This window comes from Argopecten irradians, chromosome 12 (genome assembly GCF_041381155.1).
Source record: "Argopecten irradians isolate NY chromosome 12, Ai_NY, whole genome shotgun sequence".
Classification (NCBI taxonomy): Eukaryota; Metazoa; Mollusca; class Bivalvia; order Pectinida; family Pectinidae; genus Argopecten; species Argopecten irradians.
The window spans coordinates 15585802-15606129 of NC_091145.1; the positions used below are offsets into that span (position 1 = coordinate 15585802).

The 20328-nt window shown below is 34.5% G+C and overlaps 1 protein-coding gene across 13 annotated transcripts in view; it reads right to left on the reverse strand.

Moving 5' to 3' along the window:
• The window catches only part of LOC138336196 (cilia- and flagella-associated protein 54-like), a 93345-nt gene extending 77795 nt beyond the window's left edge, over positions 1-15550 (reverse strand). For 11 of the 13 annotated variants that reach the window (XM_069285557.1, XM_069285556.1, XM_069285554.1 and 8 more), the window contains exons 1-16: positions 15253-15549; positions 13561-13666; positions 12300-12443; positions 11556-11727; positions 10826-10884; positions 10215-10358; positions 8519-8632; positions 8008-8109; positions 7675-7876; positions 6911-7018; positions 5747-5859; positions 5293-5473; positions 4365-4450; positions 3754-3891; positions 3158-3290; positions 1852-1938 (exon numbers count right to left, since the gene is read on the reverse strand). In XM_069285557.1, the coding sequence (XP_069141658.1) occupies positions 1852-1938; positions 3158-3290; positions 3754-3891; positions 4365-4450; positions 5293-5473; positions 5747-5859; positions 6911-7018; positions 7675-7876; positions 8008-8109; positions 8519-8632; positions 10215-10358; positions 10826-10884; positions 11556-11727; positions 12300-12443; positions 13561-13666; positions 15253-15443 (2080 nt within the window). In that variant the 5' untranslated portion in view covers positions 15444-15549. Of the gene's footprint in view, positions 1-1851; positions 1939-3157; positions 3291-3753; positions 3892-4364; positions 4451-5292; positions 5474-5746; positions 5860-6910; positions 7019-7674; positions 7877-8007; positions 8110-8518; positions 8633-10214; positions 10359-10825; positions 10885-11555; positions 11728-12299; positions 12444-13560; positions 13667-15252 lie in introns of all 13 variants that reach the window. The other 2 variants (XM_069285559.1, XM_069285558.1) reach the window with 2 other exon arrangements.
• Between the last annotated feature and the right edge of the window lie 4778 nt (positions 15551-20328).

The following is a 20328-nucleotide window of genomic DNA, read 5'->3' on the forward strand; positions in this document are numbered from 1 at the left end:
GTTTCAAAATGGATCAGTGCTCTCATATCACATCCAAGGTCAATGTACGTCAGTTACAGCCAAAGATTTCCAAGTCCAAAATGATCTCAAATCAACCTCAGTCAAAGTCTTGTAGTCTACAGAATGTTAATGTCAATTGTCTTCAGTATTTCAAGTTAATTGTTCAATATATAGCTTATCATTCTTAGAACAATCATTTTCTTTATTTTTTATTATTCTACACCATAACACAATACATTATGTTTAGTACATGTATCCGTTTAAATTTGAAACCTAGTTATTTTTATACATGTATTCATAAGTACAATTGTAGAAAAAAAATGGCATCTTATCAGATTATTGATTTTAACTCATTTTAGCACAACCAAATATTAATATTAGTTAATGAAAATATTAGATGTCAAATTGTTATTTGAATTAAAATACATCGTATCATGAAGAAACAAAACAGGATAATATGTTAGTTTTGTTATTTGAATTGCATTCTGTAAAATTACAAATGATAATTAAAGTTTCAATAACAATATTACCACCAACATAAAGAACAAGTTCCAAAGTACCCGGTAACTTAACATGGCTTCCCACCAATGTACGGTAAATATCAACAACAGTTATAGTAGTCTCAATTCTATTGATGATAAAACAATCAACAGCTAATCTAGCCTTACAATGAAAATATTCAAATTAAAAAAAAAAATTTAATGAAATTCAGAACCCGAAATGCATTCTTTACACAATAATGTTATGAAATATTTTAGTTTTTTGAGGTATTTACTATGTATAAAATTACAGAAAAGAAATAAAAGAAAACATGCAACTCTCAAAAATTGAAACAAATGCATACCAGGGGATAATCATGCATAAATTTCTAATAATGTCATGTACATTATTTGTTCTCTGTAGCTTGAGCTAAGCATACCAGACAAAGTAAAGATCTGCAATGTGGTAGGCAATAGTTATGTAACAAGTACTGTATAGCACATTAAATTCTCAGGGAACATATTTTGAGGTTTACAAGCATATTTTGAGGTTTTGTAAACAGAGTTTTAATTTCGCAGAACAACGATTCCTCTTTATACAATATAATATTCATAACAGTATTTTGCTGGTGTTTTAAATTTGGGGATTTCAAGAAAACTGCATATACATAATGTATATCGAATATAAACCACCCGAAAAATTTAAATGCTATACAGTATTAGTAAATCCCAAGGAAGTTCACACACATATATAGAGACATGTACAGTAGCCATTCCATGGTAGGATCCATTGATGTACAGGTGAAAATTCTGTGAAAGGAGGAGTGAGGATGCTTAAAACGAGCAGAAAACATCAGTAACAAGCCAGATTCCCCACACACTGATTCAATAAGTTTTGCTAATCGGTGCTGAAACTGGCTCCAATTTCATTGACTTTCCGAAGATTCCTTAGCTTAAAATTCTCCACAGGAAATCAATACAGTAGTTAAGGGAAAAAAATAAACTATGAAACAATTTGCTTAACTTCTGTAATGCTTTCGTTTGCTTTAAGTTGAAAATTGTCCTTAAGTTAAGGAATGTTGATTTGGTCCACAGGATCTCGCTTTAAATGCTACTGATAAAATTCAGGAAATCCATTGTCTACTAATCAGATATTTAAGAGTTTTACCAAATTTTCCTCAAATCCTAACTTCAGTATTTCAGATTGAGAAATACAAAATGTACTCACTTGGTTTATACAATTTTTATACAAAATTTTGCTGAATTTTATTATTTTATTCACTGCATGAATCTATTGAAGAACAGTGTGTGGGGAATGACGGAGAAACTGTGTGCCGTGAGAACCTTCTGTGTGTCTCCGTAAGTCACCTACCCTTCACTGGCAGAGAGATTTTTACCCCTCCTGCCTTAGCGTCCTCCATTACCTTCATGACCTTTGACCTTAAGGCTTCCTCTTTACCTTTTCATCGAGAATTAAAATTCAAATGTAATTATGGAGTCTATAAAATGTATGTACCTTACCTGCTCAGACCATGAGTATTGTCAGTACACTGACTTCAATGGTTATAGAATTTACACAACAGTTAATTAAAATCATGTTAACACCAATCATGGTTAAAAAGCAATCAAATGTATAATTAAATTTAACGAAGCATATGTGTAAAAAACAAGCAGCACAGACAAAATAATGTAAAAATAAGGTGAGGAAAATAAAATGAAATATCTATTTGAATGATACTAATCAAGACAGTATAAAATGTGTTTTATTACAAATAATGTCAATTTTATCAGACATTCTAAACCCCTCTGAACAAATACAGAGATGACTTTCAACTAGAAATGTAGGAATCCTCTAACACAAACTATTCGATATAGTCATTACAATATTTGTCAAAAGAAAATTGAAATAGAAACACAAATTTTTCTAACACTATATTTGTTAAAATCATTTACCAGCAATTGATAATTTCACCAGCTGACTATCAAACTGCCCCTGTATTCAGACGACTTTGCATTTTCGTTTGTATTTGCTCTGACGTTGGGTACATATCAAAACTATGAATAGGATGTCGATTCCGTCTTTGTATATTTTCATTGAAAATGACGTGAGTTTTGCTCACAAAACAATGACGTCACAATAAATACCTTGCCGCAAGGGAGGTAACTCTTTTTTATACAAAGACGGAATAATATACACTTATGATATTTTGCTATAAATTTAACGCCCTTTAAATCAACTTTATTATATTTGAATCAGAAATTTGAAATCCTTTACGATATTAATAACCTGAATAGAGAACTTATATGTTCTAGGTAACACACAACTCATGTAATATATTTCATGAAAAATGTAATACCTATGACATTCCCAAAGACAGCTAACACTGCACACACACACCTGAGAGAATTATTTTGTGGTTTATTATTTAACTTATGAAATAACACCTACCAGTAGTTCTTAACCAGAGCATGACGCTAGCAACCACACACTTAAATTTGATGACAATACACAAGAATGTTTCACACATATGTATAATACCTCAACTGCAAAATTTGTTTCACACAAATACTAAATCCATGCACAGCAACAACATATTTATTAAATGTAAAATAAGGTGAACATCAGGTGGTAAACCTGACCAAAAGTATTTGGCTTCATTGTTTACACCACAACTTACCATCATCTAGGTTAGCACTACTCTCCAGCACCAGGGCCAGTCGTAACACCACTTCTGCCGTGAGGGCTGGGTCAACACTACTGAGCCCGCACCAACCAAGGACTTGATGTACTACGTCCAGAATGTAAACCCACTACAACATCACATACATACACAGTCAGGTGGCAACATGGACTACAGCATCAAAACATACATGTGTAACAGCAGAAATGTAATATTACAATATGAAATTACGTCATTGTGAAAATAAGTATACAAAGCTTTATATATCCCTTGATCTTTGCACCAAAACAGGTCTGATCCCATTTATTACTAAAATACTTCTAAGGGATATAGCCAATGTTTTACCTATCAAAACTCTCAGGGCTGGGCCAAGTTATATGATTATTCCTTCATCTAAAATCATAGAAAAGCAATACTAGTTGTACAGAAGTTAAGGAAAAATCTGAAGTTAAGGAGCCTTCCTTAAAAATCTTAATGCTTTCCTATGGAGAATTTTAAGTTAAGGAATTCCTAAGAAATGTTCATGAAACCAGGCCCTGGTAAGGCCCGCACCCTCTACCCTGATGATGGAGCTTCACTCTATCCTACTCTACCTTGCTGGGACTGTCCATCCTCTGGAGGTACTTAGGGTTGTCCAGGGATCCAGTCTGGTGCTTCTGGAACACAGCCTTTGTTTTGTTCCACAGGAAGAGAGCTGTGTCGACCACCATGTCCACCTCTATGTCTGACGGCTGATACACAAAAACAAAATTTACACTAAAACCTGCCTTAGCGACAGCCTTTGTATCAGGACAACCTGTCAATAAGTCCACTTTCCTTATTGGTCCCAAAGGGCCAATATCAACACAATTTGACCTGTATGAAAAGACCATTTATTCCTTGGGTGTTCTTTATAGCCAAGTTTTACTGTAGTCTAAATGGAAACTAGTATAAGTACCTTAATCAAAATACAAGACAGTATTTTATTTAAAAGGGTTATTCATTGTAATTTTAGGATTTTTTTTTAATCTGGTCTTATACAAAATTTACTTAAATGTCTTCCTTCTATCTCTGTAAAATAAAAACATTGAAAGGGTTTTTCATTGTAATTGTAGATTTTTTTTTTATTAAAACAAATTTCATCTTTTAAAAAATTTACCTTAATGTCTTCCTTCTATCTGTAAATAATTTTAAAAAAAAAGTAATTATTGAGACACCTGCTTACCTTGAATGGACCAGTAACAATTGACATCAGAACCTCAGCGACATGGATGAGTTCATCTCCAAGGTTCAATGACCTCACTGATGTGGCTACAAAAGACAAATTCATATATTGATTAGCAACTTATTTGTTTACATGTTTGATTAAATCCTCATATATGTGAAGTCCCTAAATACACCCTCTAGCATGTGGGACTGTCCCCTGTAACCACTACTTAAGCCCTCCAGCCTGTGAAGGTGCCACCGAAATCCCCTATTTATACCGTCCTAACAATGAGACTGACACTCTAGCCACTATTTATGCCCCCATCCTGTTCAATGAAACTGTCCCCTGTAACCATTATTAATGCCCTCCAGCCTGCCCTCTGTAACCACTACTTATGCCCTACAGCCTCTGAAGGTGCCCCCAAAATCCCCAATTTATACCCTCCTGCTAATGAAACTGACCCTCTAGCCACTACTTATGCCCTCCAGTCTGTGAAGGTGCCACCGAAATCCCTGATTTATATCCTCCTACCAATAAGACTGCCCCCTGTAGCCATTATTAATGCCCTCCAGCCTGCCCTCTGTAACCAGTACTTACGTCCTACAGCCTGTGAAGCTGCCATCGAAATCCGAAATCCCTATTTATATCCTCCTACCAATGAGACTGCCCCCTGTAGCCATTATTAATGCCCTCCAGCCTGCCCTCTGTAACCACTACTTACGCCCTACAGCCTGTGAAGCTGCCACCGAAATCCCCTATTTATACCCTCCTACTAATGAAACTGACCCTCTAGCTACTACTTACGCCCTCAATCCTACCCCCTGTAACCACTACTTACGTCCTCAATCCTACCCCCTGTAACCACTACTTACGTCCTCAATCCTACCCCCTGTAACCATAACCACAACTTACGCCCTCAATCCTACCCCCTGTAACCACTACTTACGCCCTCCAGCCTGTGAAGGTGCCCCCATGTCCTGGTTGACACTATCCTTTTCTTTATCCTCTTCACCAATGGAAGTCATTGTCCGTTTGTGGCGACGGTTAGGGTTCACTTTCTCCATTGCCAGTAGCAATTCTAATGCTTTTTCGTCCCAGGCATATTCATTTGTATGATTCTTGATGATCTGTTCAACAAATACAAAACAACCTTGACGATCTGTTCAACATGTACAAAGCAACTTTACTCTTTTTGCGAAGTCCCAATTAGGTGTAATTACAGGTAATCAAACATTTAAATGAAACACATGTATAGGGGTTCCATTATTTTGTGGGTGTCAGCAGTCTGGAAGTACCATTCTAACTTAAACAAAATGCACAATGGGTTATTAAATATGGTTAGAAGATTTGTCAGTATGTACCTTGATCTAACAGTAATATGTCTGCTCTCTGATACCTACCCTGATGTACATGAGGACACCTTCTATCAATATGTCAAACACCTCCCACTGTTCAAAGCAGTAGGCCATCTTCACCAACTTAATGGCCCCTTCAATGGTGGCTCCATCCTCACCTGTTGAAACATTATCATATAACTTTACTAATTTCTACTATAAAATGCTTATTCAGTGTATTAATTAAAGTAAATGTTATGTACACACTAAATTGTATACATTTTGAGATACTTACATAATTCTTGTAATAAAATAAATAAAACATTTTGGAAATGCTTCATTAAAGGTTTAAGTCAAGGTCAAAAGATAACGGTTGTCAAGGTCACATGAAAGATAATCTACAATACTGTAAACAAACTCTATTTTCACACTGACCTATATTAAAGATGCTCTACCGCCGACAGACCATAAATGATATTCATCATTTGAACAAAAATTGGTGTTTAATCATGTATTTACATGTATAGTTAACACAAAAAATAATATAAAATAATCTATTTTGCTTTTGGTGCATGCACAGTCAGAACTTCATTCTATATAGAACATAGTGCCACGGAATTTTTTCGGGATGCAATTTATTATTTCTAATATTTTTATCTTGAAGTAAAATTAGAAGCTCAAACTTTCCAATGGTAGTAAAGGTGTAAAGTAAGTAACTTTTGTAATTGAAGAAAAATACCAAATCTTCTTATCCTATTTTTGATGGTGAAAAAATACCATTTGTCAGCGGTGGAGCATCTTTAAAGTTTTCATGCCTAACAACAATCATGTTCACGCTGATTTCATTTTGCGCTCAAGATTGTGATAATTCTACGTTCTGTATCTGTTCTCAAAACAATTACACAAATATTAATTTTTGCGGATTCTGACCAGCTGCGAAATACATAAAAATTTAATTGCACAGGAATATCAGTTATGTCTTTGTTTACAGGTGACCAAGTTTAATATAACCAAGTAGTTTTAGTCTATATCTCAGAATCTCATTCAACATTTATTTAACTTTTCTAGCGTGATAAACTATTTATCATGTAAGGCATATTTTTATTATTAATAACTAACTTTATAATAAACAACTTTCATTAGAATTGGTTTGTTTTGGATATACATGCAAATTGCAATACACTCTTAGACTGAATTGTCCCTGTGACACAAGGGGAAATAATCACTTACCGTGTGTAGCCATTGCGAGCAGATTCTTGCCCCTAACCACCCCACACAGGGTAGGTACAGGGATGTTATTTGTAGGTTTTACGCCAGATCCCCTACGGCCGCCCCCGCCTGGTCAACAAAAAATTAAAAACGATAATACAATGGTGTTGTCAAACAAATTACAAAATATCAAAATTAAATTAATTTTTTTTTCCCACCTCTCTATGATTGCATGTTTAATGTTTTTGGAGGGTTATGGATATACAGTGGAACATATATAAATTTATATTGTAAGTTCTTATAAAATGAAAAATCTCTTCAAAATTATTTTCAAATTATCCAGATTTCAGGAGTGCAATTCAAAGGCAATGCATACATGTGAACAGGCATTAAAATTTGTCAACTTAAGTAGTACTTCAATAAACCCTGTTCTTCCCCCTCCTCCCACCTGCTGATTTTTTTTTTTCCAGAGAGGGAAAAGGGGTTAAGAAGGGAAGGGGGGAAAGATTCAGCTAGCCAATTCTTTCCTCAGGGAAACTATCAGTGGGGGAATGAAATGACTTGTACACCTGTATCTAATTTCAAATTAAGTAGGTTTTACTGTATGTACCGTATATGAATAGAAATTAGAAATAAATTTTGCCACTTGTATCACTGGAATCATTTTAATTTGAGTACGGTAAATTAATTCCTCAATGTATCAATTTGAAAATTGAATCTGATCCCTCAACTAGTATTTAACTTTATAATAAATCTGAAGAACTAAAATCTGAAGCACTGCATACCAGAGAGAATTTCCTGGCCTGCGAGGAATAATTCAGCATACACATCAAGTATCTCTACTTCACTGTCGGCAGCAGGTGGCGATGTTAGGATAGTACGACGATTTGTATCATTCAAACTCTCTAGGATACAGAGGAACTGTGCTGCACTACCTTCAAACATGTCCGACAATAGCTTCTCGCTCGGCGTTCGTGGCCATGGTAACTGCAATCAGAAATCAGTATTCTGTGAACTATGTGCGCTAGTGACAATACATACATGCAGGTAAATCTATCTTTACAGTTACAAAATCAAAATAATAGAAATTCAGCTCTGAAAACTGCAGAAATACATACATTTTGAGCATCCTTGAGATTGGCACGAGTCTTTGGACGAAGAAGACCCTTTGGTTTTCTCCTGGTTTCAAAAGCTGAGCGTCGAAAAACCATCACAGCCATCTGGAATTAAAGATAAATACATAATATTCTGAAAAAACTCCTTCATATTTATTTCTAATCTATTTCTAACTTGTTCTATACAAGAGGCCTGACATTTTATGCGTTACTGTAAACATCGAATTTACGCTAGGGGGAAATTTACACTGTTACATTGTAATTTTTTTATATTTAATTTTTCATTGTTTTCATACTAAATCTGCTGATACTGATTCGGAAAAATAATCTCTTGAAAAATCACTAGAATAGTACATTTAAACACGTTTTATATACACCATACATTAGGTGTCAGGGACAATTTTTGTACTAAAATGTCATTAGTGTAGTTAGTAAAAATTTACCCTCACAAAATGTTTACATTTAAAGTACTAGTTTTGTCAATATTATACAGAAAGTGATAACATGTATGTACCTTGACAGTAGCCTGACGGAATGCTTCCTCGGACTGATTGGTTTCAGTGGAACTGCTCAAACTTTCCAGTCGACTCAATTCATTAATCTTGGCTAGGCCTCTTCTGGCAAATGCCTAAAAAATTATCAGAGTATACTTTCACATAAAGTCCCTTATTTTGGGTCAGGTGGTAACAGTAATATTAAACATCGCTGTAGGAAAAGCAATGAAATTACACTCATAGTGAAATTTTGATGAAAGATATAGTATCATTGTTTTAAAAAAAAATTATGGATATATACGTCATGTATTAATTATAGTGGATATAATCTGTGATATACAACATTATAGAGCTAGATGTTGGTATATTTGTTGGATCATTATATTTCAACAATATTAAGCATAAATGACTGTAATTATACAATGTTTATCAAGTCAACTATTGGCATACAACTATTGGCATACATATATAGGTGATGTACATATGATAACTGATATTCTCTTATACCTAGAGGTGCAATACTGGATGGTCCAGGGCAATACACTCATGTCGCCTGAGGCTGTATTGCATGACTACCCATGCAATAAAGCCTCATATCATCATGGCGTCAACAAAATTGCCATTTTCTCTGTATAATATTTTAACTTTTTTTCAGAAACTAGGCTGGGTTTACTTTTTAAAAGTTATAAACAACGGGATTTGCAATGAAATATCAAACAATTTTCAGGTATGGAGAATTAACCTCCAGTCACAGTTTTTTTTTTTTAATTTACTTCAAAATGGCCGAAAATCATAGTAGTAAAATTTGAATAAAACAGCGAGGTATGTGAGGAAATTCTCTTTCATATGTGCATTTTAAGGATAGAGTTTTCTCTTCGGGATCACAAAATGTTGTAAAACCATTGGCAAGTCTCAGGGTTTTACAACATTTTGTGACCCTCGTATAGAATATCCCTAATACGATGCATAAATACTCTAACAGAGAAACACATAACCAAAATGCCTGAAACTTGGTTCAATACAAGTTTTAATTAAACCTGCTAAACTCATATACCATGTTATAATACATGGTTCTGATAACAAAAAAACTCAACTTAAAGAAAATTTGTAACAACAGAAAAACGTGGACAAAATATGTAGGTCTGAGCAACTAAACATGGAAAGGTACCATTTTCATATGCATATCTTTTCATTTTTATTGAAAATTATGATTTTTTACCAAAATCAGGGACACATATCCAGATTAATATTGAATCATTTCAATTCTCATACAATACTGTTTCTTTTTAAAGAGCATAATTCTTCACTTAAATTGCATGGAGACGGTAATATACAGTTTATATCCAGATTAGAATTGTTTCATTGCTCATACAATATTTTACCCACTGAAACAGTGACATTCTCACTTTGATATTAAACTTGGACTTCTGGAAGGAATACATTTGGGTTTATGATTATACTAGATTTCATTTGCTAATCACGATTATAAAATCTATTTGTATACTGTTTTAAAAAAAATCAAGATTTCATGAACGCTGAAAATTCTAGTAAAGAACTGTACAAGGAATTGAATTTGAATTTGTTTTATATATCCATTGATGAAACAATGCTTCATTTGAAACATATTTTAACTATTAATATGTAATATTTCAAATTATTTGAAATTCCAATATGTATTAATTGAATCTAATGAGAATATGAATTACATAGACTAACCTCAGCATGGTGTGAGACCTTACAGTCGAAATAACACTGACATACTGCTGTGTACAGTGTCGCCCTCCACGGCAGGTATTTCACGGCCAGGAGGGGTACAGATGTCTCCATACATACACTGGCCCACAGGAGGTACTCAATAACCTACAACAAAGACATTTACACCTTAACATTGTGTCCAAATAAAACAATCACCAAAATGTAATCAGTTGTTTTCTAAATTTCCTCGCTGGATATTTGATTGTTTGTTCTTTTTTGAGGTCCTAATGTTAAAAATTCAAGAGTCATTAAAATATAATCATAATCCTTTCTGTGGTCTACATTTCCTTGCTGGATATCTAATTGTTTGTTCTTTCTATGTCATATTAACAGCCAGGCTCATCTGTGCCAGGTTTAAGTACAGAGAAAAGCAGAAGTACACAGAGAAAAACCATCAATCAACAGTCAATATCTGCTAATTGCCTCACATGGGTTTTACATTTGCTACCCAGAGGTGGTGAGTTAATGTAGGTGTTGGGACAGCAATTTTAACAACTCGGCCTGCACATCTCTATTACTTGATGGAAGGCTAAATTCTTAATTTTAAATAAAATCATAGAAAAATGACTTACTCTTGCTGAGTTGCCGAGTGACATCAGATGTCTAGAGATACTGTAGATATGGATTGTACCTATAAAATATAAACAGACAGTACATTACAATCAGTATACTCTTGGTAAATTAACCCCGGGGTCAATATACCATGATTCAAAATACCATGCTACACCGGTCTCTACAATTTGTATACAAATCATCTTGTACTGTAAATGTAGAAACTTTCGTCGTTGGTCAGTTTTGCGATTTCCTTCAGTATACCACTTTTTGCGATCTAATGGCATTAGCGTAAATTATAAAATTTGTTAGTTGCCTCACTTGATTCCTGTTTGACCTTAGATTTGTACGGATGGTGTAATGTATGAATGTAATATCTGAATTTTTACTCAAATTATCTTGTTCACAAAGAAAAGTTAACATACTATGGACAACACATAACGAATGATGACAGGTCATAGGTCACCATGGCCAGATTTATGGTCAGGTGACCTAAAAGTGATAGGGGACTTAACATCAATTATATCCACATTGTGTATTAGTAATCCGAGGGTTAACGTTGTATGCGTTATGTAGCGTGTATGTAGTGCACAGTACCTGTTTTGGGAGACCGTGGTACATATTCGTGTTTTATCTTCTTGTATAGTGGAAATCTTGCCCTTTTTATAGTGCAGCCGAAGACCACAAAGCAACAAATCCCACCCGGTCACATTTGCATAAGAGTATGTATTATGTAAATTATTTGCTTACCATTATACACAAGCCAACACAGCTTCTCCTGAGGTAGAACAACTTGCATGACCAGTCTAAGGAAAGACAGTATCTGGACACACCTGTCCACCGACTGTTTGTTCTGGAGTTTAGGGTCTCCTACACGCACCACTTGGTACATGCTGATGCTCTTTCCCATAAGGGCTCGAAACTAGGGGAAAAAAAAGACACATATGCAAAGTAGTATTGTAAACCAATTCTCTTACGCGTGCGATTTACTTTCGCGAATTCCGCAATCCAAATAAATTCACCAAAGTTTATCTCCGCGAACCAATATCTACATCATTGATACTGATAGAAATTTCTAGTCATTTTTTAAAATCCCCAAATGTTAATTTTCGTGAACTTGTTTTGAAATGGAAATCATGAAAAATTAAGTAGCTGTGAAAGAAAGCTGGTTTACAGCAACATAAGAAGTCATTTTGTCAAATTAATTTACTTCTTTTCACAACTGTAACCTGAGTAAACCTGATGTCATCAGGACAAAAATATTTGGTCAGTATAGCCATGTTTCTAGATTATACAGATTTATTTACTATAAATTAGAAAGGAAAATGTCATAATGCTTCGCTAAAATACACAAGGATCTGAATTGGACCAGGGTCAGTTTTGATAAATCATACTGTACTCCCAAATATCAACTTTATACTTGAGTAGATTATAATTAAACTGGTGTCATTGATTTGTCTGAAAAGATTTCTCTAAAAGATCAATTAAGCTTACTGTTAGTCCTGCATCATCACTGTCAAATCCTTCAGGGAAAAATGTGCTCTTAAAAGTGTCAACATCAGTTATTTCCCCTTCGTCAAAATGACCAAAGTGGAGAAGGTATCGTTCATAACACTGCCACAGGGCCAGGCTGTACTCCTGTAAAACACAAAATAAATGTCACGGAAATTTAACAATCTTAACCATGCAATGATTTAAAAAGACAGTAATTATGCCAATCATGCATGTACAAAATGTAAATTTTAATCATACCACAGTGATTTTTCAGGGTATTTTGGGGAAAAAGTTTTTTGTAACAACTTGGGAATTTTTAATCGCAAAAAGAGCAGTTTTGGAAAAAAAGTTACCCATTACTGAACATGGTATAATAAGTGATTAGATATTGTAAAACAGTAAACTGTTTCATTTTACCAAAAGGTGACGGCCATAACTACAGTTTCAGAGTAGTTTGTTTTAGATTAAACAACGAGGGAAGAGCTTTTCAGTTTTGTTTGTTTTTCAAAGATTTGATTTGGGAATTTTTCATCGTAATTGGGAAAATAATAGGGGGGTTAGGCATCCAGTTATATAAGGAGAAAAATCAATGTACAATGTACAAAATGTAGATTTTAATCATGTACAAAATTATCCATTGAAACGTCACATAGAACATTGATGACTAAATCTTGCTAGATTCCGCCTGCAACCTTCCTTTGCCGAAGGTTTTATTACAAGGAATTTTGGGTATTTTGTGTTAGCCTACTTGTTTACGATGCATACACAAAATAGCCGAAAGTACTATCCATTGCTTCTTTCGTTTTCTGCCACATTAGAAACGCCAACAAAAACACACATTAAAACCCATAAAAAGGATAACATACTTGTTATTTTTGGAACCTTTATCATAAAACCTGTATAGATATCGCAACAAAGTTAATTGTTGCCAGTTATATATTTATACACTTTCATATTGTACCTTAAGGTAACAATAACACACCTTCAGTTGTATGTACATACAGTAATTTAACAGGGTGAGCACACTGTTTCTATGTATAAAAATTCAGCAAACATATATAAAGTTGTTCCATGTATATTCAATTCATTTCCCACAAAATCTGTGTGAAATGACTTTAAACTTTCTATCAAAACCATGGGGGCGGCCTTATTAAAAAATCAGTTTTATAACGTAATTACTATGACAACAGTATCTTAGACTTATTCATTGATAGTTATTCAACATAGGATTATAATCACAGAATCAGAAATCAATACGTACTTGAACTGTCATCAGGAAATCGCCCATTTCTAATAGTTTCTCTTGATAATACATCTTCGGCAGTTTCGGTTCATATTTATTCCAAAGGTCAAACAATGTGTCTGCCCTGTGTTGGAGAAAAATGAAGCACACAAATTAAATTTAGTCAACAATAAAAACATAAATTTTACATGTACAGCACCCTAGTATTCCATGGTAGTAAGCAATTTATAAAGTTTCTCTACTTTGAAGTATTTCACTCATGTTAATAATTGTCAATACTTATGTGTTGAAACTTTAGAAATACAAACATATTGCTCCTTCATAACATTTCAAGATGAATAAGATAAAATATTAACATGTGTTATGAAAATTGAAATTGATTATTTATGATAATGTGGCAAGAAATCTTGTTTAAAGATGCTCCACCGCCGACAGAGCATAAATGATATTCATCATTTGAACAATAATTGGTGTTTAATTGTGTATATGTATGTCTTATTAACACAAAAACTAACATAAAAGAATTTGTTTTGCCTTTGGTGCATGTGCAATCATTACTTCATTCCACATAGGATATAGTGCAACAGAATTTTTTCGGGATGCACTTCATTATTTTTCATATTTTCAACTTGAAGTAAAATTAGAAGCTCAAACTTTTCAATGGTGGTAATGGTGTAAAGAAAATAACTTTTGTAACTGAATAAAAATACTAAATCGTCTGCTCCTGCTTTTGATGGTGAAAAAATACTATTTGTCAGCGGTTGAGCATAATGGGTTCCTGAATATTTCATCATTTATGAAAAATAGTAACATTCAAATGGGTTCCTAGATCACTTTTTGATTTTTTTTTTTTGTAAGGAAATATTTCATAATATCATAAAATGTGAGATTTCAGTAATATCGAAATTGCCACTGAATTAGGAGTACCACAGAATATGTCATTTCTAGAATACAACTTTCATTTAGTCTGCCACGGCCACTCTCAATAACGACGTCTGTCATGTGACTTTTCATCACTACGTTTAATACATTTAAATTCAGTGTCATTTTGACTGTTTTATAAAGATTTTGCAGGATATTTGTGAAATAGGTTTAGAATGATACAAGAATGTAACTAATATTAAAACTGACACTTAAATGTTACATACATTGTAAATAACTTTTACCACACACATTTGCTATGAAGATGGATTAATTCACAGTCAATACACATCTGTACAATGTAGGCGTCAATGCTTAATTGCTTTTGAACTGAATATCGGATACAATGGTTAAACAAGGTCGTCAAGAATTCAGACAAAGTAGTTGTGAACTAACACAATGTGCAATATAGAAACACTACTGGCAGGCGACCAGTTCTCGCCGAGTACCAATTTTCGCCATCGCATGCGTACTTGTATGATCACAGTCACTCAAAAAATTTCTGACATTATTTTGGTGGAAATCACGATGGTAGTGTCTTCTATCATAAGATGACTTTATAGACGTAATTTGAGTGATAACCGTACACCTACATATGCGATGGCGAGAATTGGTACTCGGCGAGAGCTGGTGGCCTGCCAGTACTGATGAGACTTTTCCTATTGCTTACTTTATTTATTTTTTTCGAAGGGGAGGGGGGTAGTGGTAGACACTACACTAAATGCCTGTGAGCAGACATCTGCAAACCAAAAGAACATTTAGTTGTGTATGTCAAAAATGATTTCTTACGGCCTTGAACATGGTTCATCGTCTGGTCTCCGATAGCCATCCACATTCCGTTTCTTCATGTATCCCATGAATTTTCTTGTCTCCTGCTCCAGTGACTGAAACACTGGATTAGTCTTATCTTTGCTATAGAATGAGCTTGGTTGACCTCTATTCGCCGAGGCAACAGCGGCACTTCGAAGAACCGCTGCCATTATTAATTATGAAAAGTCGCAAGCACAAATAAAACGATGTTTTTTGCTATTGACGATACGAGTTTGGCTTCATGGGCGCCATATTGGACACCTTGCGTCGCCAGGGGTAACAAACCAAGAACGGCAACTCTAGATCTAGGTTACACTCTAGTAAAAATATGTGGGTCAGGTGCTACCGTTAGAGACTGAGAATGTTTACTCACTATACAGTATCTATGATAATTTCCAATATTAACAATGACAGCTTGTGCCAAAATTCTTCGTAATTTTTAGTTTTCCCTATGTATATAATGTATTTTCACATTTTTCTTAGATCTTTCCTGATCTCATCTATTGGCGGACTTTAATTAAATTTGGCATACTTGTAGAAAATTATCTTCACTTTCAGCTAATAATATTTACATAATTTTCCTTTCAGCACTTTTTGAGAGAACCGTATTTCATTACCATGCAAAACTTTTTCGTTGCCATTTTGGTAAGAACAAAGTAGGAGAGGACGTCATAAGTTTAAGTGGTGTAAAAAAAAAAAAAAAAAAAAAAAAAAATATCTATTGAAAACAAAACATCGGAAAATTATACAAATATTTTGAGCTGAAAGTGTAAATAATTTTCTACAAGTATACCAAAATTGATTAAAATACGCCCATAGATGTGATCATGAAAAATCAAAGAATAAGCGTATAAATACATTGAACATATAGGGAAAAATAAAATAAAAATTACGAAGACTTTTGGCACGTTACTGTTCCTTCATCGGAGTTTAAGAGGTTACAAATGTACAAATAGGCCTATTTCCGCCTCGGTAAATAGACAAGTCTTGGGAAACCAGAAATTTGCTACATCCCCCAACCCCATACTTTAACTGTATAATAAATCTTGACATAACGGGTGAAAATGTGACCAAGATGCTTATCACAGAGCCTGATAATATTTCAGCGAAGATTTTTGAAATATTGTGTAACTGTACATGTATTCCATCAGTTTTCTGTTAATAACTTAATAAGCATTAGCATTAACACAAGCTGTTTCCTCGAAACTGGAAATACACCTATGCCAAAGTAAACCCTCTTTTTAAAAAGGTTAAGAAAGAGCTGTTGTGTAATATACAGACCAATTTCGATATTGAATGGTTTGGAAAAACATGTTTATTTTAGAACTTCCTGTCTGAAAATAATTTAATTACAGATAGCCAGTCTGATTTTAACCCCAAACATTCTTGTCAGTCAGCGCTTATCAACATTACAAATTCATGGTTCGATGCAACCGACTATGGAATACTAATGGCGTACTATTTTAAAACTTATGTAAATCTTTAGATCGTGTTAATCACCAAATTTAACTAAAAACAAACTAGAGTTGTATGGCTGTTCATCAAGATCAGTTTTATTCCCTAAGCTATCTTGACGGGAGATTTCAAGTTTTAGATGAAAAAAAAAAAAAAAAAATACGTTTAGTGATTCTCTCCCTCTAACAGTGGGAGCCCTTCAGGGATCGATACTAGAACCAAATAAATTATGCCAGATTTTTTATTCATTAATAACTTATTTTAGTTCACATGTACATTGTATACAAAGTTATATTTTGATATTCACACATTTTATATTATTTTTGTCGGAGTTCTGAAACCAAAATGTCATTGCCGTTATCGATAATATAAAAACGAAATATTTTCAAGACATCTAAAACTTTAAACTGTTTAATGATGCTCAAATATTAGTTTCATCCTTTTCTACAAAGCGCTTCCGATACTCTTGTGAAATGCAAATATAATCTAACAAACTTTTGAATTTGGGTGTTATTTTATTTACACTCATTGCAATGTAACTATAAAACTTTGTAATGATTTCAGAATAAACATTATCTGAATTAAATTCACTTTCATCATCGTTAATAGCGCGTATCACATTAGTTGACAGCGACTGCTTTGGAACGAAGTCATTTTACGTGCAGAAGAAAATTTAAAGAGGGAATGGTCACTGCCAGAACCATTACTTGCATAAAAATGATAATATAAACTTATAACACAAACTTTTGACGATTTTTTGCCACTGTATGTTTTGACAGAACCAAAATACTGACATGTACTTATTGACAACATTTTGTCTGTGCATACCGAACTGTATCCCCCGGGGGCAGGAAGGAGGGGTGGGGGGAAATAGAGGTAAATCCTTTAAATCGCTACTTGTCATACCGAACTGTATCGTTTGTACACAGCAACACATGCTGTTATATTCAAATAATATTTTAACATTATATTTGATTATTTGAGATGTGTGTTCACGGTCCTCGAACCTGTCTTGTTTATCACTTACATATGACCTGTTCAACATTAGCTGTAGTACCCTGATAAGCAAAATCTACTGAGAAATAATCAATAGTTACACAGTTGACTGCATTTAAACATTCAATCAGACCTTGACGCTGCAGCCAGATGGGAAGCTGATTCGTTTATTATGACTTTGCATCCCGCAAAATGTAATTCTGGTGTATAGAACGGAAAATCATCGTTTTTGCTGTTTAGAAGTGCTATTCGGGAATGTTCTTGATTAAAATATATTTACGCCAATACTTAATGCAAATGTACAAATACAATGCGAAATATCTTTCGCAAGCATAATAATTCGTTTTAAACATACTGACTCTCGCTTTTGGCCCGAAATCGCTTCTAAACAGCAAAAATCGCTGATTTTTACTAAAGCCATTGTTTTTCGGGTATTATACCAGATGTACGGACATAAACATATATGCTTTGATACATACGACACTTGGTAAGAGTAGTTTTGAATTCAGAAAAAGTATACTAGTACATCTTTCGAAATGAGACTTTTGTTTACGAACCTCCAGTTCATATCATTTCTATGCCATTTAAGCGCACAGTCGCCATAAGTTTGAAAATCCAGCGTCCCGCTTTGATGCGAAAGCCGGTGTAACGTTGAAAATGGACCTCCGTTGAAAATTGACCTCGGGTCAGTTTTCAACGTTGAAAACGGACCCCGAATGCCGTTGAAAATTGAACATGCCGTTGAAAATTGACAGTGTCTAGGGTCAATTCTCAACGGCAGGTCTGTTGAAAAATGACATTGGCAATCTATCAACTGATGGTCTTTTGAAAAGTTTGTACATGTACTATGTGGTGTTCACTTCCGAGTACCAGTGGATAGTGTTACAAAACTATGATTATTTGATATTATTAATTTGTTTCTTAATGATTTTTTATGATTATGATTTCGACGATTTTACGTTCGCCAGGTATTCAGTAATTGTTAATATATATTTATATCCTGCAATACAAGAATATATGTATTATATATCTGCGTATGGATCAGTTATGTTGGGTTCTACGTATGTTTGTGTTGTTGTGTTGTTTTGTGGTTATGTGTTTTTGTGTTGTGTGTTGTTTGTTGCGTGATATTGTTTTGTGTTGTTGTGTGATGTTGTGTAATGCTGTGTTGTTATGGTGTGTGTTGTTGTGTGTTGTGTTGTGTTGTGTGTTATTGGTGTGTTGTTGTTTTGTGTGTTGTTGTATGCTGTGTGGCTGTGTTTGTGTTGTGTTATGTTGTGTGTTGTTGTGTTGTTGTCGAGTGTTGGGTTGTTGTGTATTTTTGTGTTGTTGTTGTGAGGTGGTGTTGTATTGTTGTTGTGTTGTGCGTTGTGGTATGGTTGTGTTTTTGTGTTGTTGTGTTGAGTGATGTGTTGTTGTGTGATGCTTTGTTGTGTGATTTTGTGTTGTGTGTATTGTCGTGTGTTGTGTTGTTGTGAATTATTGTGTTGTTTTTGGGTGGTGTTGTATTGTTGTTGCGTGGTTGTGTATTGTGTTGTGTGTTGTGTTATGTGTTGTTGTGTGATGTTTTGTTGTTATGTTGTGTTGTATTGTGAGGCGTGGTGTGTTGTAGTGTTGTGTGTTGTTGTTAGGTGTGTTGTGTTGTTGTTGCGTGTTTGTGTGATGTTGTGTTGTGTAGTGTTGTTGTGTTGTTGTTGGATGTTGGTGTATTGCTGTTGCGTGGTTGTGTGTTGTGGTGTGGTTGTGTTGTGTGTTGTTGTGTTGTGTGATGTTTTGTTGTGATGTTGTGTCGTGTTGTTGTGTAATATTGTCTTGTGTTGTGTGATGTTGTGTTTAGTATGATGTTTTGTTGTGTTGTGTGATGTTGTGTTATTTTGTTGTGTTTTGTTGTGATGTGTGTGTGTGGTGTTGTGTTGTGTAGTGTTGTTGGTGTGTTGATGTGTTGTGTGATGTTGTGTGGTTTCGTGGTGTTTTGGTGTCGTGTTGTGTTGTTGTGTAAAAACGAGTTCTTATGGTGTCACTTTTCAACGGGGTCTATTTTCAACGGGTCGGTGTAAAAAGTGCGCGTAAAGTTCAGTTTTCAATAGTTTTCGGGGTCATTTTTCAACGTTGAAAAATGACCCGAGGTCAGTTTTCAACGGGGGTCCATTTTCAACGTTACACCGGAGCTAAAATGACCACATCATAGAACCTGCACCATCTAAGTCTAACTCTCCAATTTAATCTGAAATGAAACATCCACTGCAACAACGTAACAACAAAGACAACAAATCCCTTGGTTTCCTCTGGAGAAAGTTTAATACTACTATAAAATCCATTTTCTCAGATACACCGACTCGTCGCGACACATGATTCAGGTATACCGACTCGTCTCGACAAATGCTTCAGATATACCGACTCGTCACGACACAAGATTCATATATACTGACTCGTCACGATACATGCCTCAGATATATACTTACTCGTCACGGCACATGATTCAGATATACCGACTCGTCACAACACATGCATCAGACATACCGACTCATCACAACGCATGCCTCAGATATACCGACTCGTCACGACACATGCCTCAGATATACCGACTCGTCACGACACATGTCT